At 44.9% G+C, this 21,323-nt stretch overlaps 2 protein-coding genes across 2 annotated transcripts; one reads left to right on the plus strand and one right to left on the minus strand.

Annotated features, from left to right (window-relative positions):
* Nucleotides 1-6,639: 6,639 nt before the first annotated feature.
* On the minus strand, nucleotides 6,640-11,560 carry Psmb9 (proteasome 20S subunit beta 9). Its single transcript, XM_077801641.1, has 6 exons — nucleotides 11,443-11,560; nucleotides 9,334-9,401; nucleotides 8,451-8,582; nucleotides 7,740-7,869; nucleotides 7,349-7,490; nucleotides 6,640-6,818 (listed from the first exon to the last, which is right to left on the minus strand). The coding sequence occupies exons 1-6, from the start codon at nucleotides 11,500-11,502 to the stop codon at nucleotides 6,691-6,693; spliced, it is 660 nt and encodes a 219-aa protein (XP_077657767.1). The 5' UTR covers nucleotides 11,503-11,560; the 3' UTR covers nucleotides 6,640-6,690.
* Nucleotides 11,561-11,841: 281 nt separating this feature from the next.
* Nucleotides 11,842-20,328, plus strand: Tap1 (transporter 1, ATP binding cassette subfamily B member). The gene is made up of 11 exons (XM_026382584.2): nucleotides 11,842-12,720; nucleotides 13,207-13,321; nucleotides 13,469-13,599; nucleotides 14,681-14,886; nucleotides 15,308-15,505; nucleotides 16,326-16,454; nucleotides 16,614-16,802; nucleotides 17,822-17,995; nucleotides 18,225-18,387; nucleotides 18,668-18,804; nucleotides 19,722-20,328. Exons 1-11 carry the CDS (start codon nucleotides 12,120-12,122, stop codon nucleotides 19,926-19,928), a joined length of 2,250 nt encoding a protein of 749 aa, XP_026238369.2. The 5' UTR covers nucleotides 11,842-12,119; the 3' UTR covers nucleotides 19,929-20,328.
* The last annotated feature ends 995 nt before the right edge of the window (nucleotides 20,329-21,323 follow it).

Below are 21,323 nucleotides of genomic sequence, written 5' to 3' on the forward strand. Positions count from 1 at the left end.
TATTTTACATCCCTGTAGCTATCGCCAAACCTACAAAAAGGAAAAGCTATATTTGTATGCAACATTAACCCTTTGATTTCTTTTTAAAAAACATTTATTTTTTAGTGGTAGGTGGACACAATACCTTTATTTTTTTATTTTTATGTGGTGCTGAGGATGGAACACAGTGCCTCACACATGCTAGGCAAACGCTCTATTTCTGAGCCATAACCCCAGCCCTAACCCTTTGATTTCTAATGTATGTTTCTGCTCTCTGTGCCTTGTTATGGCTGCTTTTTTGTGCTAAAAAAAAAGTATGTTTGGTGTTCTCCTTGTGGAGATTTTATATATATATATATATATATATATATATATATATATATATATATATATGAGAGAGAGAGAGAGAGAGAGAGAGAGAGAGAGAGAGAGAGATATTGAGAGAGTATGTGTTTGTGTTATCAAAATAAAAATGTTTGTGTTTTCAACCGGGTACAGTGGCGCATGCCTGTGATCCCAGCAGCTTGGAAGGCTGAGACAGGAGGATCACAAGTTCAAAGCCAGCTCCACAACTTGATAAGGCCCTCATCAACTTAGTGAGACCTTGTCTCAAAATAAAATATAATAAAGTGCTGGGAATGTGGCTTAGTGATTAAATACTGTTGAGTTCAATCACTACCCCCCCCCAATAAGATTTGATTCTTGGATCTATAATTTTTTTTTTCATTTATTTTTTTAGGTGTAGATGGACACAACACAATGCTTTATTTTTATGTGGTGCTGAGAATCCAACCCGGGTCCCGCGCGTGCTAGGCGAGCGCTCTACCACTGAGCCACAATCCCAGCCCCTCTATAATTGTTTTCCCCAAATCATAAATATATAGTTTATCAAGTGCATTTTACTAATCAATTGAAGAAAAGCAAATGACTCTAATTTTTTAATTTATAAATATTGTGAATTATAGCAATGTATTTTATTATATTGAATCATCCTTGCTGTCCAAGGATTTCCCATTTGATCTTGATGTATTATTATTAGGTTTAATGTCATCAAAATCAGTTCACAAATAATTATTTATTTTTTCCCATCTGTATCCAAGGTTAGGTGGACCTATTATTTTCTTTCCCTGAATATTTCATATTTTGATTTGGAATCAAAACTACATTAACCTGATAAAATTAGCTGGGAATCTTTTAATCTATTTTTTTTTCTATTTTGTGAGAAAAGTGCTGTCATTCTGGGAGGGCACAAACCTTCAGTCCATAACATGACCATTAACATCACACTCAGTCCATAACATAACATGTGAGAAGGAAGAAGATTGAGATACCTTGCCAGCTCCAAGCATGTGTGGGTGCTCCCAGGGACCTTCTGCATTCATCACCTCCTCTGCCTCCTCTTCTTGTAAGCCTTCATTTTGGACGGCAGCTTATCTACCAAGTCTTTGAGCTGGGGGATATTCTTGGGGGGACTTCCCAAGCTTACAAAGAGAACATCCATGATAGGACTCCACAAACCTATTTGGCTTCTATTGATGAGATTTGGTCCACATGACCTTTGCTGAGGTTTTGGAGCCTCCACCTGCCCCTATTCTGACTATGGTAATCGTGCTCCTGATACTTGAATAGTGGCCACACACTCCAGATGTTGCCTGCCTGGCCTCTGGCCTCCTGGGTTCTGAATTCCTTTCCAGCAGTCACTGCACCTAAGCCCTGGAATACCCCTGGGTTGAATCTTCCTCATGGTGGCTATTCATGGCTCCACCTTTTCCTATCTTTTGCACCAACATTGCATCCAAGTGGTCATAATAAGAGATGAATAAAGTATCTGGATGATTCAGTGGTGTGTCTGTTTGTTGAATATTTGGGGTATTACAAAATAAAACAAAACAAAAATGGGTGGCGGAGAATGAAGAAGCCAGGATACTGGACATCTGAACAACAACTGGGTTCAATGATTTGAGTTTGAGGTCCCTATTATGGGTTGAATTGTGTCCCACCTGTAATATGTGGAATTTCTAATCCCCAGAACCTATTGTGACTTTATTTGGAAATAAGGTTTTTGTAGACGATGGAGTTAAGATGAGGTTATATGGTGGGTCCAAATTCAAAATGACTGATTTTAAAAAGCAATAATTTGGACACAGAATCAGGCACGCATGGGAAGAAAGCCAGAGATGATAAAGGCAGAGACTGAAGTGATGCTTCTAGAAACCAAGAACATCAAGGATTGTCCACAAAACACCAAAAGCCAGGAAAGAGGCCTGGAACAGATTCTACCTCTCAGTCCTCGGAAGGAACCAACCCTACCGACACTTTGATTTCCAACTTCTAACCTCTAGAACTGTGAGATAAAAACTTTATTATTTTAAGATTTTAAGTAAAAGGGAGAGGAAGAATAAGGAGGAGGAGGAGGAGGAGTAGGAAGGAGGAAGGAAAGAAAAGGTACATAAGCTGTGAGCTGTGAGGCTGGGAGTTGTATGTTCTTTAATGTTTGATGTTAATCACTTTTTTTTTTTTTTTTTTTTTTTTGGTACCAGGGATTGAACCCAGGGAAGCTTAACTACTGAGCCACATCCCCAGCCCTTTTTAGTTTTTATACTGAGACAGGGTCTTGCTAAGTTGCTGAGGCCAGCTTTGAACTTGGAATCCTCTGCCTTAGCCTCCTGAGCTGCAGGGACTATAGGCGTGTGCCACTATACCATGACTGGTGCAATGTTACTCACTTGTAAGATCATCTGGGCATTTAAAAAAAAATCATTTATCAGAGGCCATCAACAACTTTTTCTGTATCTTCAATATTAATTGGTGTAGTTGATTTTGTATTTATTCTTGTGCTGATTTTAGTAGATTAAGTGGTTTTCTGGGAACTTATCTATCTCACCAAGGTTTTCAAATTTATTAGCATATATTTATTCAAAATACCCTTTATTATGTTTATATCTCTGTTGTACTCACAGCAATTCTCACTTTTTTGTTCTTTATTTTTATTCATTTTCTCCCCTTTATCCACAGTCTTGTTCTAACTTTGAATATTTTAGAAATATATTTTAAGAAGTAGATTTTTTTTTTCTGTACTAGGGATTGAACTCAGGGACACTCGACCACTGAGCCACATCCCCAACTCTATTTTTGTATTTTATTTAGAGACAGGATCTGACTGAGTTGCTTAGCACCTTGCTTTTGCTGAGGTTGGCTTTGAACTCAAGATCCTCCTGCTTCAGCCTCTGAGCCAATGGGACCTATCCCTTTTTATTTTTTATTTTGAGACAGGGTCTCAATAGGATGCTTACAGTCTTGCTAAGTTGCTGAGGCTTGGCTTTGAACTTGCAATCCTCCTTCCTCAGCCTCCCTAGCCTCTGGGATTATAGGTATGTACCACCATGCCTGGCTATACCTTTTGTTTTGTGACTCTTCACTACTTAGTTTTTGTTCTCTATTTCATTAGTTTCTATTTTTTTAAAAATATTTTTGTTCTTCTTATTTCTTTAGGTTTATCCAATTTCTATTTTCCCACAGATTTTTTTTGTACCAAGGATTGAACCCAGGAACACTTTAACCACTGAGCCACATTCCCATCTCTCCCCCCAGATTTTTTTTTAATCTTTATTTTACATTTATGTGGTGCTAAGGATCGAACCCAATGCCTTGTGCATGCTTGGCGAGTGTTCTACCACTGAGCTACAACCCCAGCCCTCCCCCCAGCTTTTTGAGGAGAATTTCTTGGCCATTTATTTTTAACTTTCTCGTTCTAATAAATATATTGAAGTCATAAAAGTCTTCCAAATTACTGCTATATCAGTATTCCAAAACATGGGGTAACATTTTTTTTAACCTGGTTTCAAATGAGTTCATTTTTCTCATGATTGACTTTTTTTTTTTTTTAAAAGAGAGAGTGGAGAGAGAGAGAGAGAGAGAGAGAGAATTTTTTTCTTAATATTTATTTTTTAGTTCTAGGCGGACACAACATCTTTGTTGGTATGTGGTGCTGAGGATCGAACCCGGGCCGCACGCATGCCAGGCGAGCGCGCTACCGCTTGAGCCACATCCCCAGCCCCATCATGATTGACTTTTAAATCAATGTTAGTTATCAATATTCTGTTAGATAAAAAAAAAAATAAAAAAAAATATTCTGTTAGATAAAAGAATTTTAGATATCATTTTGTTAATCGAGTTCTCATTCTGTTGCAGAACATAGTTTCTAAAACTGAAACTTTGAAATTTACTGCAGTTTTCTTTATAGCATAATGCATATTCTATTTCAGTAAAAGTCCTGTGTGACTTAAGAAGTTATATATTTGGGATTTTTGGGTGGCTTTCAAAATATAAATCATGTGAAATCTTGTTCTAGGTTTTATTTCCTTGTTCTCTTTCTATACCCTGTAGGTCAGAGCCAACTGTATTTTATCCATTGATGGCCGGCTGGTACATATGTGTCTTGTTAAACTAGCTTTCTGGGGGAAAAAACAAGATCTGACTGGTAGCACTGTTGATTTCTGTAGTGTAAATACTTCCATCATGGTCAATATCAAATTACCAATGATTAACAACTGTCTTGAGAAATTCTTTGAACTCACCATCCTTCTGCCTCAGCCTCTGAGCCAATGGGACCTAGCCCTTTTTATTTTTTGTTTTGAGACAGGTTATATTTTACAGTCTGTTCTTGCAAGCCAGTGTAAGCCAGCTCCATACCACTTTAATGTATATACACATTTTAGCCTTTAGATTCATTTATTCTCTTAACCTAATTTTCCCTTTACCCTGATTTGTACTTTTAAAAATTATGTCTGGCTGGGTATGGTGGCATACACCTGTAATTCCAGGGGCTCAGGAGGTTGAGGCAGGAGAATCGAGAGTTTCAAGGCCAGCCTCAGCAATTTAGCGAGACCCTCACAAAACCCTGTCTCTAAAAAATAAAATTCAAAAAAGGGCTGGGGATGTGGCTCAGTAGTTAAGCACCCCTTAGTTCAATCCTACGTACAATATATATATATATCATATCTGTCTCTAAACTGTTATAAACTCTTTTTGGAATGAAGGGTAGGGATATAAGAGCAGTTAGTTGGCCAATAAAAAAAATCAAGCCTTCCAGTTTTAATAAGTTTCAATCTTGGTTCAGTTCTCAGTCTCACTGTGCTGCTTAGGGTGTGTCACATGGGTAAGTCCCTGGCTTGTGCAGCTCAAGGGTAATTGAGCAATCACGAGGGTTCAGACCTGGAATCAGGGAATCCCCAGCCTCAGGGGTCTTTTCTGGAGATTCCCCTACACTCTCCAGCCCACAGGAGCCCTTTTTCTTACTTCCTCTAGTATTTGTTTTGGAGACTTAGCATTTGTGCTATGCTCTAGTGCACGTCTGTACTCAGAGAATGACTTCAGGGCAAAGGGGGGTGGGGAAGAAAGGCCTTGAACATGGCCTTTGAGTTCTGACCCTCTTCACAACCCACCTGCTCTTGTTTACTTTCAGACTCCTCAAGTACTTGCTTTTTGTATCCTGTACAGAGTTTCTAGTTGTGATCACCAGGAGAGAGAGGCTCTTAAACTATTATTTTTAAAATTCAAAACAAATAGCAAGGAGGCTTTTAAGATTTTAGATTTTCCCCACACTCCTAAGGGTATGTGATTGTCTCTGAGTACTCTAAATTAGCAGGTTTAGCCTGAGATGCTACTTATATTTCCGTTTCCGTTGAATGGACCTCTTAAGGGATCTTTTTTTTTTTTTTTTTTTTAAAGAGAGAGAGGAGAGAGAGAGAGAGAGAGAATTTTTTTAATATTTATTTTTCAGTTTTCAGTGGACACAACATATTTATTTTATTTTATGTGGTACTGAGGATCGAACCCAGCACCCAGCGCATGCCAGGCGAGCGCGTTACCAGTTGAGCCACATCCCCAGTCCAAGGGATCATTTTTTTAAAAAAATATATTTTCTTTAGTTGTAGATGGACACAATACCTTTATTTTACTTATTTATTTACTTTTAAAATGTGGTACTGAGGATTGAACCCAGTGCCTTACACATGCCAGACGAGTGCTTTACAACTGAGCCATAATCCCAGTGTCCAAGGGATCACTTATTAGCAAAATGTCATTGGATGCTGGAGAAAGAAAACACTCACCACTCTCTGGTACAGAGAAGAAAAGGAGAGCTCTCTGAAGGGAAATAAGTTGCCCTGTCACTCAGGAAGTACAGGCAAAGATAGTACCAGAACTCAGCTATGTTTAACCCAGTTACTCAAACATCTGTAACAATTTCCTAAGTGTCAACAGACAAACTTGCAGGTTATTTTTTGCACCCTTATCTCTTAAGCCTTGGAATGAGTTGTTTTATTATTATTATGATGATGATGATGATGATGATGATGATGATGATGTGTGTGTGTTAGGGATTGAATCCAGGGCATGTGCTCTGCCACTGAGCCATACCCAGCAGCCCTATGAGATTTTAAAAAATTATCTATAATGTTTAAAAATCACTGAGTACATGATGACCTATCACATATAGGTTCCCTCCTATTTCTAGTATTCTCCTGTCTCCTTTCTCTAGGAAAGATGTTTCAGATCTGAGACAAGAATTAAAAGGATATGCTGACATCTGGGAGGGAAGAAGCCCCCTCTCCTAATATTCACCTCTCTGACACCCATTCCCCATTCACCACTCTGGCCTCTGGTCCTGTAGAGTTTATTAAAAACAAGGAAGGAAAGTCAGAGGAAGATTCACTCGTCATAGAATTTTGGCAGCTCATTCCCCAAGATTACTCGATGATCCACACCTGCAGCGGTGATAGTGACCAGGTAGATGACACCTCCACTGGAACCATCCCGGTTCATGGCCAGAGTGATAGCTGCAGAGGATTTCAAGTTCGAGAGAGGAGGAGAGAATGACTTAGCTTCAAAAATCTTTTCCTTCCCCTCCTGTCCACCTCAAAACCCCGCTTCCAGAGAGGCATATTTAGTGGTGAACTGGTAAACCAGCTTCAGAAAAGCAACCAAAAAGAAGCCTTCATATGTAGCTCCCACTCATGCCCTTGGTTTAGATGTACCCACTGATCAGTTTCAAACAGATTAACAAGAAGTTCCAAACCCTCGGATATTTAACAGTCAGCCCTCATGCATTGACATGAGCCAGCCCAGCACACCACTGGTTCCTATGAGGACCACATATCCTAGCTTATTTTGTTCTGAACAGTTCTGATTTACCCCTATTGTCCTCAAACCCCATTCAGTCTTATATTTGTCCTTCCCAATTTCCCTTTCACAGTGTCCCAGTTTGGACATTAAATTAAGTGGCCATCTATATTCCTGTTCCTTGTAACCTACTTCCTTCCCACGTGCAGCCTCCCACCCCCAGGTTACCTCCCATATGGTTAGTTACCATCTGTGGTGAAGCGCCTGCACTCCTCAGGGGTCATGCCTGGTTTATATGCTGCATCCACATAACCGTACATGTAAGTGCTGCCAGATCCACCAATGGCAAAGGGCTGTCGAGTCAGCATTCCTCCCAGGGTTCCATATACCTGGCAGCGGAGGCACCCTCAGGTCAGACTAAAGAATCATAGAGCCGCTCGATCCCATTGAGTCAAGCAGGTCGTCTCTGCACCCTGCAGGGAAGCCCCTGTTTTTCATATTCCCAACAATTGAGGCTGTAGTGTACTTTTTAAGAGGCAGTGTCTTTGGAACTCATTGCTGGAATGACTTATGACCTCCATCTCCTGGGTAGGGAAATGGGAAACCCCAAGGAAGGGGGTGCCTTAGGAGGGACTCACCTGGCCCCCTTCACGTTGGTCCCAGCCAGCTATCATGAGGTGTGCCGACAAGTCTTCCCTATATTTGTAGGTGATGTTCCTTATCACATTTGCAGCAGCCAGAACCAGTGGAGGTTCTTCCAGTTCCAACCTGAAGGAGATGTTAGGAATAAGGGTTGATAACATTTTCTTAAGTCCCACCCTCCTGTGCCGTTACTGTCATCCCTGCCAAGTGACACTTGAACCTACAGCTGCAATAGTTCAAACTCCAGATTCTTTCCCTCATCTACAGAGAAACTAGAGAGCCACACCACCAATTTGTAAGGAGCTTTCAGTTATTCACCCTCTTCCACTCAGCTCCACCCCACCCACCTTGCAATGGTACAAGTCTCTTTTGGCTGCAAGGGCCCTGCCCTTATGGGGAAAAGCAGATAAGCTTCACCTCAGTCCTAGGGACTTTGATTTCTCATGTGGTGACTGCCTGATATTATGGTGAGCCCCACATCATCGTTTTCTTCCTGATGAGTTTTCTTAGGATAGTGATTTACAGTTTTCAAACGGCTTTCACATTTATCATTTGATCTCAAAACAGCCATCTGGGGAGTCAGGGTAGGTACTATTTACTCCACTTTACAGATGTGGAAACTGTTCAAAGCTAACAAAAACAGAAGCTGAAACATTGCTCCTAGAACAAGATACTTCATCTGGAGTCAGGTCCTCAGGGTGTCATACCCATGCAACTCCAGCTGGTAGGCAGCCATGTCTGCAATGGCTTGGGCATCAGCGGCTGAACCAGAGAGGGCACAGTAGATGCGATGGTGTAGAGGGGACAGCTTGTCAAACACCCGGTTGACCACTGCTTCTCTGTTGGGAAACAGCCAATGGTCATTAATGTTAGAGTTGCAGGAATTTGGGGGCTAATCATTTATTGTTTCTCAAGGTTATTTGAAAAGAGAATAGCATGAAATTTAATGCTTGGATTAAAGCAGCCAACAAAAATAAAATAACCTCAGATAAAATAATCACTCTATTAATCATTATTAATTAGACTTCTTTTCAGACTTAGATTTTACAACAAAACAAATATACGGAGTTAAGAAACATGTGCCTCATGAATTTTTCTTCCCTATTAATCATCTTGGAGGAGTTCTGTTCTACAGAACATAATGTAAGTAATACTGATCTAATCCTATATACTCATGTTGCATGTGAGAAAACTGGCTAGGAGGGGAGAAGAGACAAAATTAAATGAAAATGTAAAAATGAGAAGTGAGATGCTTACTTGATGAAGCCATCTTGTTTATCCTTAAACACAGATGGAAGAAGACTCCTCAGAAACCTACAGCCTGTGCCACATTCAGACCCTAGTCCTTTACACTTATCGTGACACATGACAAGGACAGGCTATTTAGGCACTCAGACCCTAGATCCTCCTCCATGAATTCAGCACCCATACATCTACCCAAGGTCATATTATAGTGGATTTTTGAAAAGGTCAGCTTCATTTCCTGAAAGCTCTAACCTATCAGATTTTTTCACAAATGGGTCAGAAAAAATGTGTATTGGGGGCCATCATTAGCTTCCTTCCAAAGGTATACACCTTCACTGTACTCACCCTGCAGACACCCGGGAATCAGAACCCACCACGACACCCCCATCAAACTCCACTGCCATGATGGTTGTCTGCAAAGACACAGAGTATGAAATGTCAGAGCAGGAAAAGTCCCCATCCCTTAAGCTATAGAAGAGGAGACATTCCCGGAGAGGGAAGGTGACTAGCTCAAGGTCACACAGTAGTTCAGGCCAGAGCTGACTCCTAGCACAGGATTTTTTTTTCCCCTACATCTTTCTTCTTTCCCTACTGTTTCATTCAGCTGTAGGCAAATGTCACAGCCTGGCTCTAAGACCGCACAGAAAGAGCTATCTCTAAGCTCCAACTTCCCTAAGTGGAATTCTTACCACTCAAAAGAGAGGTGGAGATGAGGTTCCTAAAGGGAGAAGTGATCCTCCTGAGGGGAGGGCTGGAGGGGGTCACTTCCATGTGCTGGTGAAGAAGCCCACAAGTGAATAGTCTCCACTATCTTGTGCCTGTTGTAGGTGCAGATGTGGTCCAGATCTGATAGTGCAAGTTACTGTGAATTTGATAAACAAGGTCAGATCTTTTTTTGATCCCAAATCCTCTACCTCCATTCTTGCTTAATCAGAAGTGAGCTCTTTAAATTTACCAGGCAATGGAAAACATCAAGGAGGTCAGTGGTTGGCATGGCCACGGGTCAAGGTAGGAGGGTAGAAACAAGAACACATAGAAGGATTAAAAGAGGTAAATCAAAGTCTTTGCAGCCAGGGGAAGAGTCTGTACTAGGAGAGTGCTGATCTCTGTCCAGATCTCTTGACTGGAAAATTTGAACTGAAATTTCCAGGTCAAGAAAAGGATTAAGGAAGAATGAAAGAGGATAAAGATATACTTTTCCAGATCTTGTTGAGTTGGAAGGAGCCTTAAAGATTCTCTGTTCAGTGGAGGAAACTGAGTCACGGAGAAGAAATTACGTAGCCAAGGTCATGCAGAATTAATAGCAGACCTGGAACTAAAACCCAGGTCTAACTCCTATCCCTTGATTGGACTTCTTGTGCTTTCCACTGCTAATCTGGCAGTGAGACTTCTTGTGCTTTCCACTGCTCACCTGGTGCTGGTGAGGCATCTTGAGCTGTCCTAACCTGTACTGGGCAGATCTGCCCAGAGACAGGTGAAGAAAGAGTCCCTCCAAGTGGCTAGGACGAGAAAATTTGTGAATGTGGATCTGAAGGAGGCCAGGAGAGGAGGGAAGTGAGTGTGTGATGGCGACAAGGGGGACACCAGGGCTGCTAGCCAGAATGTCAGTTCTGATTTCAATGACCACTTCCAAAATATTTTGGGCGGATAGCTTTTAGAAGTGGGCAGGTCTCCATGCCTTACTCTGGCCCCTACGGAGCCTACCTCGAGTGCACTTTCTGACATACTGACTTATATACAAAGGGCCAGAGAACAGGAGTACTACATCTCAGAGGCCATCTCTATAACAAAACCACCTGAGGCCTAGAGTGGTGGCAGTCAGTGGTCAGAGAGCAGAAACCAGCCATATGCTTTCATATGCTCCAGGCACCCGGTATGGGCAAACTCCCCCAGCGGGCATGAGGGAGGTAAGGTAGGGAGCACGGTAGCACCTGTGCTAAGCAGGAGCCTTCCGGGAAAGAGCATCACTGACTCACATAAGGACACCTTCCTTCCTTTATTAGTGCTTGGGCTGCGAGTTACCCAGGGACAAAGTTTTGTGTAATGAATTGGTCCTTCTGCATAAATGCTCATATTTCTTTCTTCCAAGTGCTGTCCTGCTTCATTCAGGGCACCATTTCCTTATCTCTTTGCAGTCTCCAAGCTCCTCTCATGATTTAACTCACCCCCATTGTACACACCAGAGTGAAAGCGAAAGCGCTTCAGAGCAGCTTCCCCTTGACGCTACCAGCTAAGAGCCAAAGCTCCCTTTTCCAACACGGTCGCACGGAGACCCTGAACATCTCCCTTACGAATAGGGGCACCTATGTTCATTGCGGAGTGCAAGCACTGGCTGCTCCAGGCTACCTCCCTAAACTTCTGGTTAGTTTCTCTATTCACTGCCCGGCTCTTCCAGGGTCCTCCTGTCTCCACCTCCCTGAGCCCTCTGCCAACCCTCAGACCCAGACTCATTACCCCAGTGTGGACTTCTCCGGTCCGGGAGAAGTCCCCGGTAGGTGCTCCAGCCCGCAGCATCCCAGCCAAACGCCGCGCTCCTTGCTGACTGGGGCACTGGTTTCCAATCAGCGGCAGCGCGCTGCCTACGGCTCGCAGCCCCGCCCCCTCACTACTTCCGCCAGGGGGCGCCGGCGAGGCGTCGCGCGCTGTCCTAACCTGTGCTGGGCAGATCTGCCCGGAGACAGGTGACAGAAGAGTCCCGCCAGGCGGCTGCGGTGAGAAAATTTGTGCCCGTGGACCTGAAGGAGGCCGGGAGAGGAGGGGAAGCAGGGGGGGGGGGGCTGTGTGATAGCGACAATGGGGACACTAGGGCTGCTAGCCAGAATGTCAGTTCTGATTTCAATGACCACTTCCAAAATAGTTTGGGCGGGTCGCTTTTAGAAGTGGGCGGGTCTAATGAGCGGCGGCCGCTTTCGATTTCCCTTTCCCCTAAACAGCCACACTTCTAGCCAGCGCGGCCGGCATCAGCCGGTTCCTGGGACTTTCCTAGAGCTCCGCCTTGGCCGGCGGCTCTTCCCTCCCCCAGCCGCTGGTCCGGTCGCCCACAGGATCGTGGATTCCCGCAGCAGAGACTCCGGCCCAGTCGGGAAAGCGGAGAGTCCCAGGCCGGGACCAGGGACAGCTCCTGCGAGGCAATGGCCTGTCCAAAGTGGTCCGCCGGCTGCAGGTTCTTCCGCTGCTCCGGAGCTTCCCTGGGAGCGTGGCTGGGGGCGTCACTGCTACTTTCCGCCGACTGTGTGCTGCTCCGGACTGCGCTGCCCGGAGTAGTCTCCCGGCTAGTGCCCTCTTCGCTGCTGCTGCTCCGGACCTGGGTGGTGGGCCTGAGCCGCTGGATCATACTGTGGCTGGGGGTCCGCGGGATCCTCAAGGCAACAGTTGGCTGCAAGGGCGGAAGCACAAGGGGCCACGGGTGGCTGGCAGTTTTGGAGCCATTGGCGGCGGCCCTGGGTTTGGCCTTGCCGGGACTTGCCTTGCTTCGAGAGCTGGGCTCGTGGGGAGCCCTCGGGGATGTTGATAGCACCAGACTATTGCATTGGGGAAGTCGCCTGGATGCGTTCGTCCTCAGTTATGTAGCCGCGCTGCCTGCAGCCGCACTGTGGCACAAGCTCGGGAGCCTCTGGGAGGCCAGCGGTCATGGAGACTCTGGGGTTGCGGTACGTCGACTTCTAGGCTGCCTGGGCTCAGAGGTGCGACGTTTCCCTCTGATCCTGGTCCTACTGGTTCTCTCCTGTCTTGGTAAGGGAGACGCAGGGCTGAAGGGAAGGACGCTGGGGGCTGGGCAGAAAATCCAGGGTGATGGTCAAAGAAGAGCAGTGTGGGTTCTGGGAAATGTAGATGGGTGGACCTCTACCTAGCTCAGGTCTGCAGGGACCATTCCAGACTGCACTGGGTGGGAGCAGAAGTCCTGGGCTTCAGTGCTGGCCTGGGTCACTATGAGCAAGTCCTTTCTCTGAGGCAGAATATCTTATTTCTAATAGGAGTGTGTTTTACTGCACCATCTCCATCCTTCTTAATTAAACCTCCTGAAGGGGCTGGTGGGGCAACCACAGGATTGTGAGTTCAGTCATATTCAGCTTGGGCTATGAACTCAAAGTCTTTTTTTCTGCAGCTGCCCTGCAGGGTAATGGTAAGCCTGGAGAGGGGCTGGGCGGAGACAGTTTGAGGAGAGATGACCTACTCAGACTTAAAGTTTGTGACTGACCCATCTCTCTTCTCTCCCAGGGGAGATGGCCATTCCATTCTTCACTGGCCGCCTCACGGACTCGATTCTACAAGATAAGACAGCTACTACTTTAACCCGAAACATCACTCTTATGTCCATTCTCACCATAGCCAGGTCTGGGAGTTCAGCATAGGAACCCTGGAAAAGAGAGGGTTGGATACTGGGGAGACCATCCAAAGTGCACTCCTGCAGGGATATCTGGGACCTTCTCTTCCTTGCCTGAACATACCCTGACCCTTCTTCTCCCCCATCTCTTTTTAGTGCACTGCTGGAGTTCGTGGGTGATGGGATCTATAACAGCACAATGGGGCGTGTACATAGTCACTTTCAGGGAAAGGTGTTTCAGGCTGTCCTGCGCCAGGAGACGGAGTTTTTCCAGCAGAACCAAACAGGTTTCTCATGAAATTCCTTATACACTCTTATGCTCTTTATCTCCATATAAGCTCTTTTACTTTTAATCTTGCAGATTTCCTCTGCCTTTCTTAAACCCACACATTCTTTTTTTTTTTTTAAAGAGAGAGTGAGAGAGGAGAGAGAGAGAGAGAATTTTTTAATATTTATTTTTTAGTTCTCGGCGGACACAACATCTTTGTTGGTATGTGGTGCTGAGGATCGAACCCAGGCCGCACACATGCCAGGCGAGCGCGCTACCGCTTGAGCCACATCCCCAGCCCAACCCACACATTCTTATTTATTTATTAGTTGTAGTTGGACACAATACTTTGTTTTATTTATTTACTTTTATGTGGTGCTGGGGATTGAACCCAGGGCCTCACACATGCTAGGCGGGTGCTCTACCGCTGAGCCAGAAACCCAGCCCTAAACCACACATTCTTATTTGATATACCTCAGAAACAATATTGTTCTCTTTACCTTAAAAAATGTTTTCATCCAGAATTCCACATAAATATGTCCCCATGTGTTCTAGACAGAAACTATAGAATTTGAAACCTGGGAATGTTGAGATCATGAAGCCTAACTGCCTCATGAGGTCTAGACCCTAAATGCTGAAACCTGGATAGTCATATTTGGTTAGAGGCAAACTTGGTGTTAGACCCAGTATCTTGATTCCCAATGCAGCATTCATCCTGGACTCCTGGACTGCTTCCTAGCAGCACCCTCCCTCTGGGTCTCTGGGTCTGCTGCGCGACCAATTTGAGCTCCTTCTTGTGAATAGTGTGGGATATACAAAGCTTTAAGGAAGAGAAAGCTTTTAGAGAAATATAAAATCACAGGCAAACCAACTTTCTTAGAGTTGAAATGAAGGCCTTTGGCCAGGCTTTTCCTCTCTGACACTCATTTTTTCTGCATTGAGGTTCCCACACCTCCCCAGACTCCTAAGCTTATTTGCCTAGCCTCCTTAGAAACCCATGTTGACACCCCAACCCTGGCATCCTGGCTCTTTGTTCGTTCTTCTCATCACTCTGTGAACTGGTCTCATTCCTTCCACTCTCTTCTCCCCGACCCTGGCAGGTAACATCACCTCTCGAGTAAGAGATGACACATCCGCCGTGTGTGAGTCTCTGAGTGAGGAGCTGAGCATATTGATGTGGTACCTGGTGCGAGGACTGTGTCTCTTGGGGCTCATGCTCTGGGGATCACTGACCCTCACCCTGGTCACCCTAGCTGCCCTGCCTCTGCTTTTCCTTCTGCCTGAGAAGCTGGGAAAATGGTGCCAGGTATGTCCAGGGAGTTGGCTCAACCTACACAGACCATCATCACTGACTGGGAGACTCATTTTCCCTCAGATTACTTACAGCATGACTCTCTTGGTACCTTCACTGATTCTCCATCTTCATGGAACTCCCTGTCCCTATAGTTCCTATAATCCATGTTCACACATTGCTCAGCATTGATCTCCATATTCTCTTCTAACTTCTGCCCACAATCTCTCCTTAAGAATATGATCCTCAAACTATTTTGAGAAATTTTCCTCTTCCCTGCATGTCTTTAGTGTCCAGTGGTATAGTTGTGCCCCCTTGTCTTCCCTCCTGTCCCTCTTTCTCTTCCTGACTTTAATTTTTAAGAAGGTAGTTCAGATAATAGTGTCTCTTATGGTTTGCTAACCTTATGTGACATTTCTTGTCCTTGTCTTCACAGTCACTGGGAGTACAGGTGCGGGACTCTCTGGCAGAGGCCAGCCAGGTGGCCATCGAGGCCCTATCAGCTATGCCTACAGTCCGGAGCTTTGCCAATGAGGAAGGCGAGGCCCAGAAGTTTAGGCAGAAGCTGGAGGAAATGAAGACACTCAACCAAAAGGAGGCCATGGCCTATGCATTCAACCTGTGCACCACTGATGTGAGAACCTGGAGATGAGTTGCCACTCCCTTGTCCTTTTCCTGATCTTCCTTCCATTCTTCCTGCACCAGGACATGGTTGGTTTAGAGTTTTCATCATAGCACTGAGACTCAGTTACTCTACTTGTTGTCTCTAACTTCCTTCTTCTTTTAGGGTTGCTAAGTAGCTTCCTTCCACTATGGTACACAAAGTTCACCCAACCTTATGGATTGGAAAGATGTCATGCCTTCCAGTCCTAGGGCCTTCCTTTGCCTCTTAGCAAAAGCTAAGGGAGTCATAAATTTCTGCACCTGGGCCCACTTCATAGTGGTGCTGTGCCGATATGCTAGTGAGAGCCATGGGAATACTAGAAGCCAGGGATCAGGGGCATCTGTGATGGAATGTAAAGGGAACTGAACAGCAATCAGCAGTCCTGGCTTGATGCTGCCGTTTACTAGCTCTGAGTACAGGCAGGTAACTTACCTTCTCTGAGGCTGTTTCCTCATTTAGAAAAATGGAAATGATAGACCCTCCTTTACAGGGACTCTTGATACTAATAATAGCTGACAGCATATTCATGAAAGTCTTTTTGTGAAGAGTAAAATGCTCCCCAAATAAGTTGATAATGGTGATGTGAGAAAGGTAAGGACGACTCCTGGGATCTGTATTTGAGTCAGACTCTGTGGATTCTCTGGTTCATTCTTCCTTTCTACTTATGGAGCCTGCTACTATAGATTGAGAGAAAGGGACTTTATCTCTCCTTTATGCTAACTACTCTGGTTCTTTGTGTCCCTTCCACAATTCTTCTTTTTAAAAGTCTCTCTGTGTGGTCTCTCCATAGATCTCAGGGCTGCTGCTGAAGGTGGGAATCCTATACATTGGTGGGCAGATGGTGATAACAGGGACTGTAAGCAGTGGGAACCTCGTTGCATTTGTTCTCTACCAGATACAGTTCACTGGTGCTGTCAAGGTGAGGCCCTTCCAGTTTCACTCCCCAGTGCCATTCCTTCCCCATCCTGTCACACCTGTGTTCCTTTCCTTCCACTCTTTACCCTTCTCACGTCATATAATGCTGGCAAGTAGGTTAGGATTCCCCACCGCCCCTCTCACATTCATATCTCTCCTACAGGTGCTGCTTTCCACCTATCCCCAGGTACAGAAGGCTATAGGCTCCTCAGATAAAATATTTGAATATCTGGACCGGACCCCTCGCTGCCCACCCAGGGGTCTATTGATTCCCTCAAACATGGAGAGCCTTGTCCAGTTCCAAGATGTCTCCTTTGCCTATCCTAATGATCCAGATGTCCCAGTGCTGCAGGTATAGCCTCTCAATCTCTGTATTCCAGCCACCTCACCTTAACCTCTGTCATCCTAAATTTTCTTTCTGCTTCTAGCCTGCTAAACATCAAGCCCAATCTGTAAAAGACATTGATAAGGCTGGGCATGGTGGCACATGCCTGTAATACCAGTGGTTTGGGAGGCTAAGGTAGTAGGATCACTAGTTCAGAGCCAGCCTCAGCAACTTAATGAGGCCTTAAGCAACTTAGTGAGAACTATCTAAAACAAAACAACAAAACAAAAAACGCTGGGGATGTGGCTCAGTGGTTGAGTGCCTCTGGGTTCAATCCCTGGTACCAAAATAAATAAGTAAAAAATAAACAGGCATTGGTAAGCATATCTGTTCCATAAATCTTCCCCAAACTCAAGGATTAGTTTGAACTTCCAAGGAGAATGGGAAAAGAGGTTTTAAAGAGAAGACTCTCATGTTCCAAGGACTTGCTCACCAAAATATGTGTTCCTGGTCTTCTTTCTTTTCTTGTGTGATTAAGAATGTGATTTTTTTTTTCTGCTTCCTGGTGGTATCCAGTATCATGTGTGTGGCATAGTGGTGCTTTTCTTTACCTTCTTCTTTGTCTCATCTCCCATCTCTTCTCCTTGGGGAGGTATCATCCCAGAAGTCTATGCATATGGGCTAGTAAGAATTCCTATATGTCGAGGCTGGGGTTGTGGCTCAGTGGTAGAGCGCTTGCCTCGCTTGTGTGAGGCACTGTGTTCAATCCCTGGCACCACATAAAATGAAAATAAACAAAAATAAAGGTATTGTGTCATTTTACTTATTTTAAGAAAATAAGTTATATTTGCTTAAAATTTATCTATCTATCTATATCTGTATATCTATCTATATCTATATAGATAGATATTTAAGAATTCCTATATGTCCTCATTTTCTCCTTTCTTCTCTGGGGTAAGACGTCATGCTAAGTAACAAGACAATGACAGTCTTAATGTTAGAGTCCTTGATTAGAGTGCTTCTTATTGTGATTCTCTGACTTCCAGGGGCTGACATTCACCCTGTATCCTGGTAAAGTGACAGCACTAGTGGGACCCAATGGATCAGGGAAGAGCACTGTGGCTGCCCTGCTGCAGAATCTTTACCAGCCCACCACAGGCCAGCTGCTGCTGGATGGGGAGCCCCTTCCCCAATATGAACATCGCTACCTGCACAGACAGGTGAGCAAGAAGATGGCATGGGAAAGAAGGGGAGCACCAACCTAAGAGAGCATTGCCACTGAGCTGAAAGGAAGGTTAGGAATGATTAGGAGACTTTGGGTGGATATAGAAGTGTGGTCAGGAGAGGAATGTAATTTTATGATATGCTGTCAATCATGAGTGTCCTATCTCCAGATAGCTATACTCCTCTGTTACTTGTTCTGTGATTCTTCACCATATCTCATCTTAGGTGGCTGCAGTGGGACAAGAACCACAGTTGTTTGGAAGAAGTATTCAAGAAAATATTGCCTATGGTCTAATCAAGAAGCCAACTATGGAGGAGATAAAAAGTGCTGCAATACAGTCTGGAGCCCATAGTTTCATTTCTGGGCTCCCTCAGGGCTATGACACAGGTACCTATTCATCTTACCACCTGAACACTTTTACCCTTCTGAAACCCCAGTAGTCTTATCTTTATTATTCCATTCCTCCTGCCCCGTGGACATCAATTTGAAGTTGTAAGATCTTGTTGCTGTGGTGGCTTCATCCTCATAGCCTCAGAACTCTGCCCACCCTCCCAGAACCTCCCCTATCCAGTTGTATCCATCAGTCCTTGGTGTGTGTGTGTGTGTGTGTTTGCACATGTGAACACATGGGTCTATCCAGCTGTCATCTGGGCTCTTGTCTCTGCAGAGGTAGGTGAGGCTGGGGGCCAGCTGTCAGGAGGTCAGCGACAGGCAGTGGCCTTGGCCCGAGCATTGATTCGGAAGCCACGTGTACTCATTCTAGATGACGCCACGAGTGCCCTGGATGCAAACAGCCAGTTACAGGTAAGACAGCCATCTTCTTAATGCCTAGATCCCACTGAACCTTACTTCCTTTACTCATCCTACATTAGTTACACCAATGTCACAATTATCCAAACTGGTCCTTGGAATTTTTAGTTCCCATTAGTTTTCCCCCCAAGACATTCAGAACCAGTTAAAAGAGATTATCTCTGAATCCATAAAGACAAATATAAAGAAAAGACTATTCTAATATTAATATTAATTAAGCTTGTACTTATGTACTAGACTTGCTACTAAGTCCTTTACATGTACTGTGTCATCAATTTATTAATCGTGATTCTTGTGAGCTGGACATTATTGTCCTCTTCTACAGATACAATGGAGGCTAAGAGAGGTTGAGTAACCTGCTGTTTGGCCTGGACCCAAATTCAGATCTGTCTGACTTGAGTGCACATGCTTTTTACTACTACTAAGTTATATTTGCTCAAAATCTAAAAAAAAAAAAAAAATCCTGCTTGGTACAGTGGCACATGCCTCTAATTTCATTGGCTTAGGAGGCTGAAGCATGAAGCTCCAAGTTTAAAGCTAACCTAAGCAATTTAGTGAGACCCTGTCTCAAAAAATAAAAAGGACTAGAGATGTGGCTCAGTGATTAAGCACCCCTTAGTTCAATCCCCAGTACCAAAAATAACATAAAATAAAACAAAGAAATCCTGGCCCATAGGCAGAGAGGAGATTTAGTTTCACCATGAGATTCCTACTTTGTACCGCCTCATGTGAATGAATGAATATTCCTTAACAAAATAAAGGTTCGACAGAGAAACACTCCAAACAGGAATCTTCAGTGTCCTTGGGGTTATTGGCAAATCAGGCAGTGACCCTGTGAGGTCTGTCCTAGCCCTGGTTCTTGTGCTGGGAGTGAGGGGTCCCGTCCTGACAGGGTTTCTGTCTTTCCTCAGGTGCAGCAACTCCTGTATGAAAGCCCAGAGCGTTTCTCTCGCTCTGTGCTTCTTATCACCCAGAATCTCAGCTTGGTGGAGCAGGCTGACCACATCCTCTTTCTGAAAGGAGGCACCATCTGTGAGGAGGGAACCCACCAGCAGCTCATGGAGAATAGGGGATGCTACTTCGACATGGTGCAGGCTCCTGCAGGTGCTCCAGAATGAAAGACTTCTCTACCTGCACATTACCTTTCCCTCCATTTTCTTCTGTTCTCTGTGGTGGAGAACTTGGGAGCAAAGGTCCTACCAAAGCTATAGAGTGGGCAGCTGCTGCTAGGAAGAGTTACATGTTAAGACCTAACCTCCTGGGTGATTCTTGAAATTTGTATGTGTGTGACTTCTTCTCCAAGCTCCTCTTGATAATAAAGACTTCCTGGAAGACAAACAGGATTTTGTAAACCCTCCATGGGTTTAGAGATACATTTGATGCTTTGGTCTGAACAGCACTCTAAAAATGAGAAGAAATATTCAGAATGTACAGAAAGGGGAGACCAGCAGCCTTCAATATGTCCAAAGGCATATGCTGGCCCATAATTACTCTGTGGGTTCTTGATATTTATAATAAAGTTGGTGTTTTGTACTGTGATTTCTCCTGTTTCTGGCATCCCAAGAGTTCAACACCTTTTGCAGTGTACTTCTCCAAAGGTCTTCTTTTAGTATTATTAATGTTTGACAGCCCTAGGGGCACCATCCGCTCCCCCAGATATTTTATTTCTGTGGCCACCCCTCTATTCCCCTACACTGATCTGCTCCCAAGGATGAGCAAGACTCTGATGCGGTCCTCCTCAGGACACCAGCAGCTGCAGCTCAGAGCCGACTCTTTCAGAACTGGAATACCGAGGGCGAACCCAATGGAGGAAGCGCAAGCGCGCGAGCAGGGACTAGCAGGGCTTCACACCACCCACCCAGTTTCCTTAGATCCTTTCTGAAAGGCTCTCTCCATTCAGAGTGGCATCTGCCGCCGCGGTAATCTCAGAGTAGTGGGCGGGCTTATCTAGTAAATTTCTTCCATTCAGGGAGGGCCAGGGTGTGTGACGTTAACAGTTGCTGGGCAGATGAGGCCGACACAGGTTGCAAGAAGAGGCGGGGATTCAACTCAGCAGCGTTTTATTGCAGTCAGGAGCCAGGCGAGGAGAGGTGGGCCGAAAGGCATGTTCTTGGGGGTGGCCTCTGGTTAGGAGACTGTTGAACCAGGAGGGGCCCGACAAGGGACCACGTGGAAAGAGATTCAGAGACTCTCCTTCTCCTTGGGACCTGGTACAATGCGGGTACATTCTTTCCGGTGGCCCCAGACGCAGTGTCCCCAGCATCCCCGCCATCTACTTCTACTCTCCTCTGATTTTTATAGAAAGATGCTAACAGGAACACGGTTCCCCACCCTCACATGCCCCGACATGAAACCGCCTCCTGCCCCTTGCCGACTTGCACCTTTCTGATTGAGGCTACGTCTTTAGGTGCCACGGCCCTACCCACTCCTTGGCTGTTTCCAGCGGGTGCCTGCCTGGTGTCTCTCACTGTAATCTACTCCAAGAGGGCTTCCGAAGGCGCGCTCTCTCCACC

The sequence above is a fragment of the Urocitellus parryii genome, chromosome 8, assembly GCF_045843805.1.
Source record: "Urocitellus parryii isolate mUroPar1 chromosome 8, mUroPar1.hap1, whole genome shotgun sequence".
Taxonomy (NCBI): Eukaryota; Metazoa; Chordata; class Mammalia; order Rodentia; family Sciuridae; genus Urocitellus; species Urocitellus parryii.

What these genes read in the sequence shown, in the direction of transcription:
- Psmb9 (XM_077801641.1), bottom strand. Translation starts at nt 11,502, where the DNA reads ATGCTGCGGGCTGGAGCACCTACCGGGGACTTCTCCCGGACCGGAGAA. An exon ending in GATTCCCGGGTGTCTGCAGG is followed by an intron (nt 8,583 to 9,333) that starts GTGAGTACAGTG and finishes GTTTCCCAACAG; the next exon opens with AGAAGCAGTGGTCAACCGGG. An exon ending in ACCAACGTGAAGGGGGCCAG is followed by an intron (nt 7,491 to 7,739) that starts GTGAGTCCCTCC and finishes CTCCGCTGCCAG; the next exon opens with GTATATGGAACCCTGGGAGG.
- Tap1 (XM_026382584.2), top strand. Translation starts at nt 12,120, where the DNA reads ATGGCCTGTCCAAAGTGGTCCGCCGGCTGCAGGTTCTTCCGCTGCTCC. An exon ending in ACTGGTTCTCTCCTGTCTTG is followed by an intron (nt 12,721 to 13,206) that starts GTAAGGGAGACG and finishes CTTCTCTCCCAG; the next exon opens with GGGAGATGGCCATTCCATTC. An exon ending in TCAACCTGTGCACCACTGAT is followed by an intron (nt 15,506 to 16,325) that starts GTGAGAACCTGG and finishes GTCTCTCCATAG; the next exon opens with ATCTCAGGGCTGCTGCTGAA.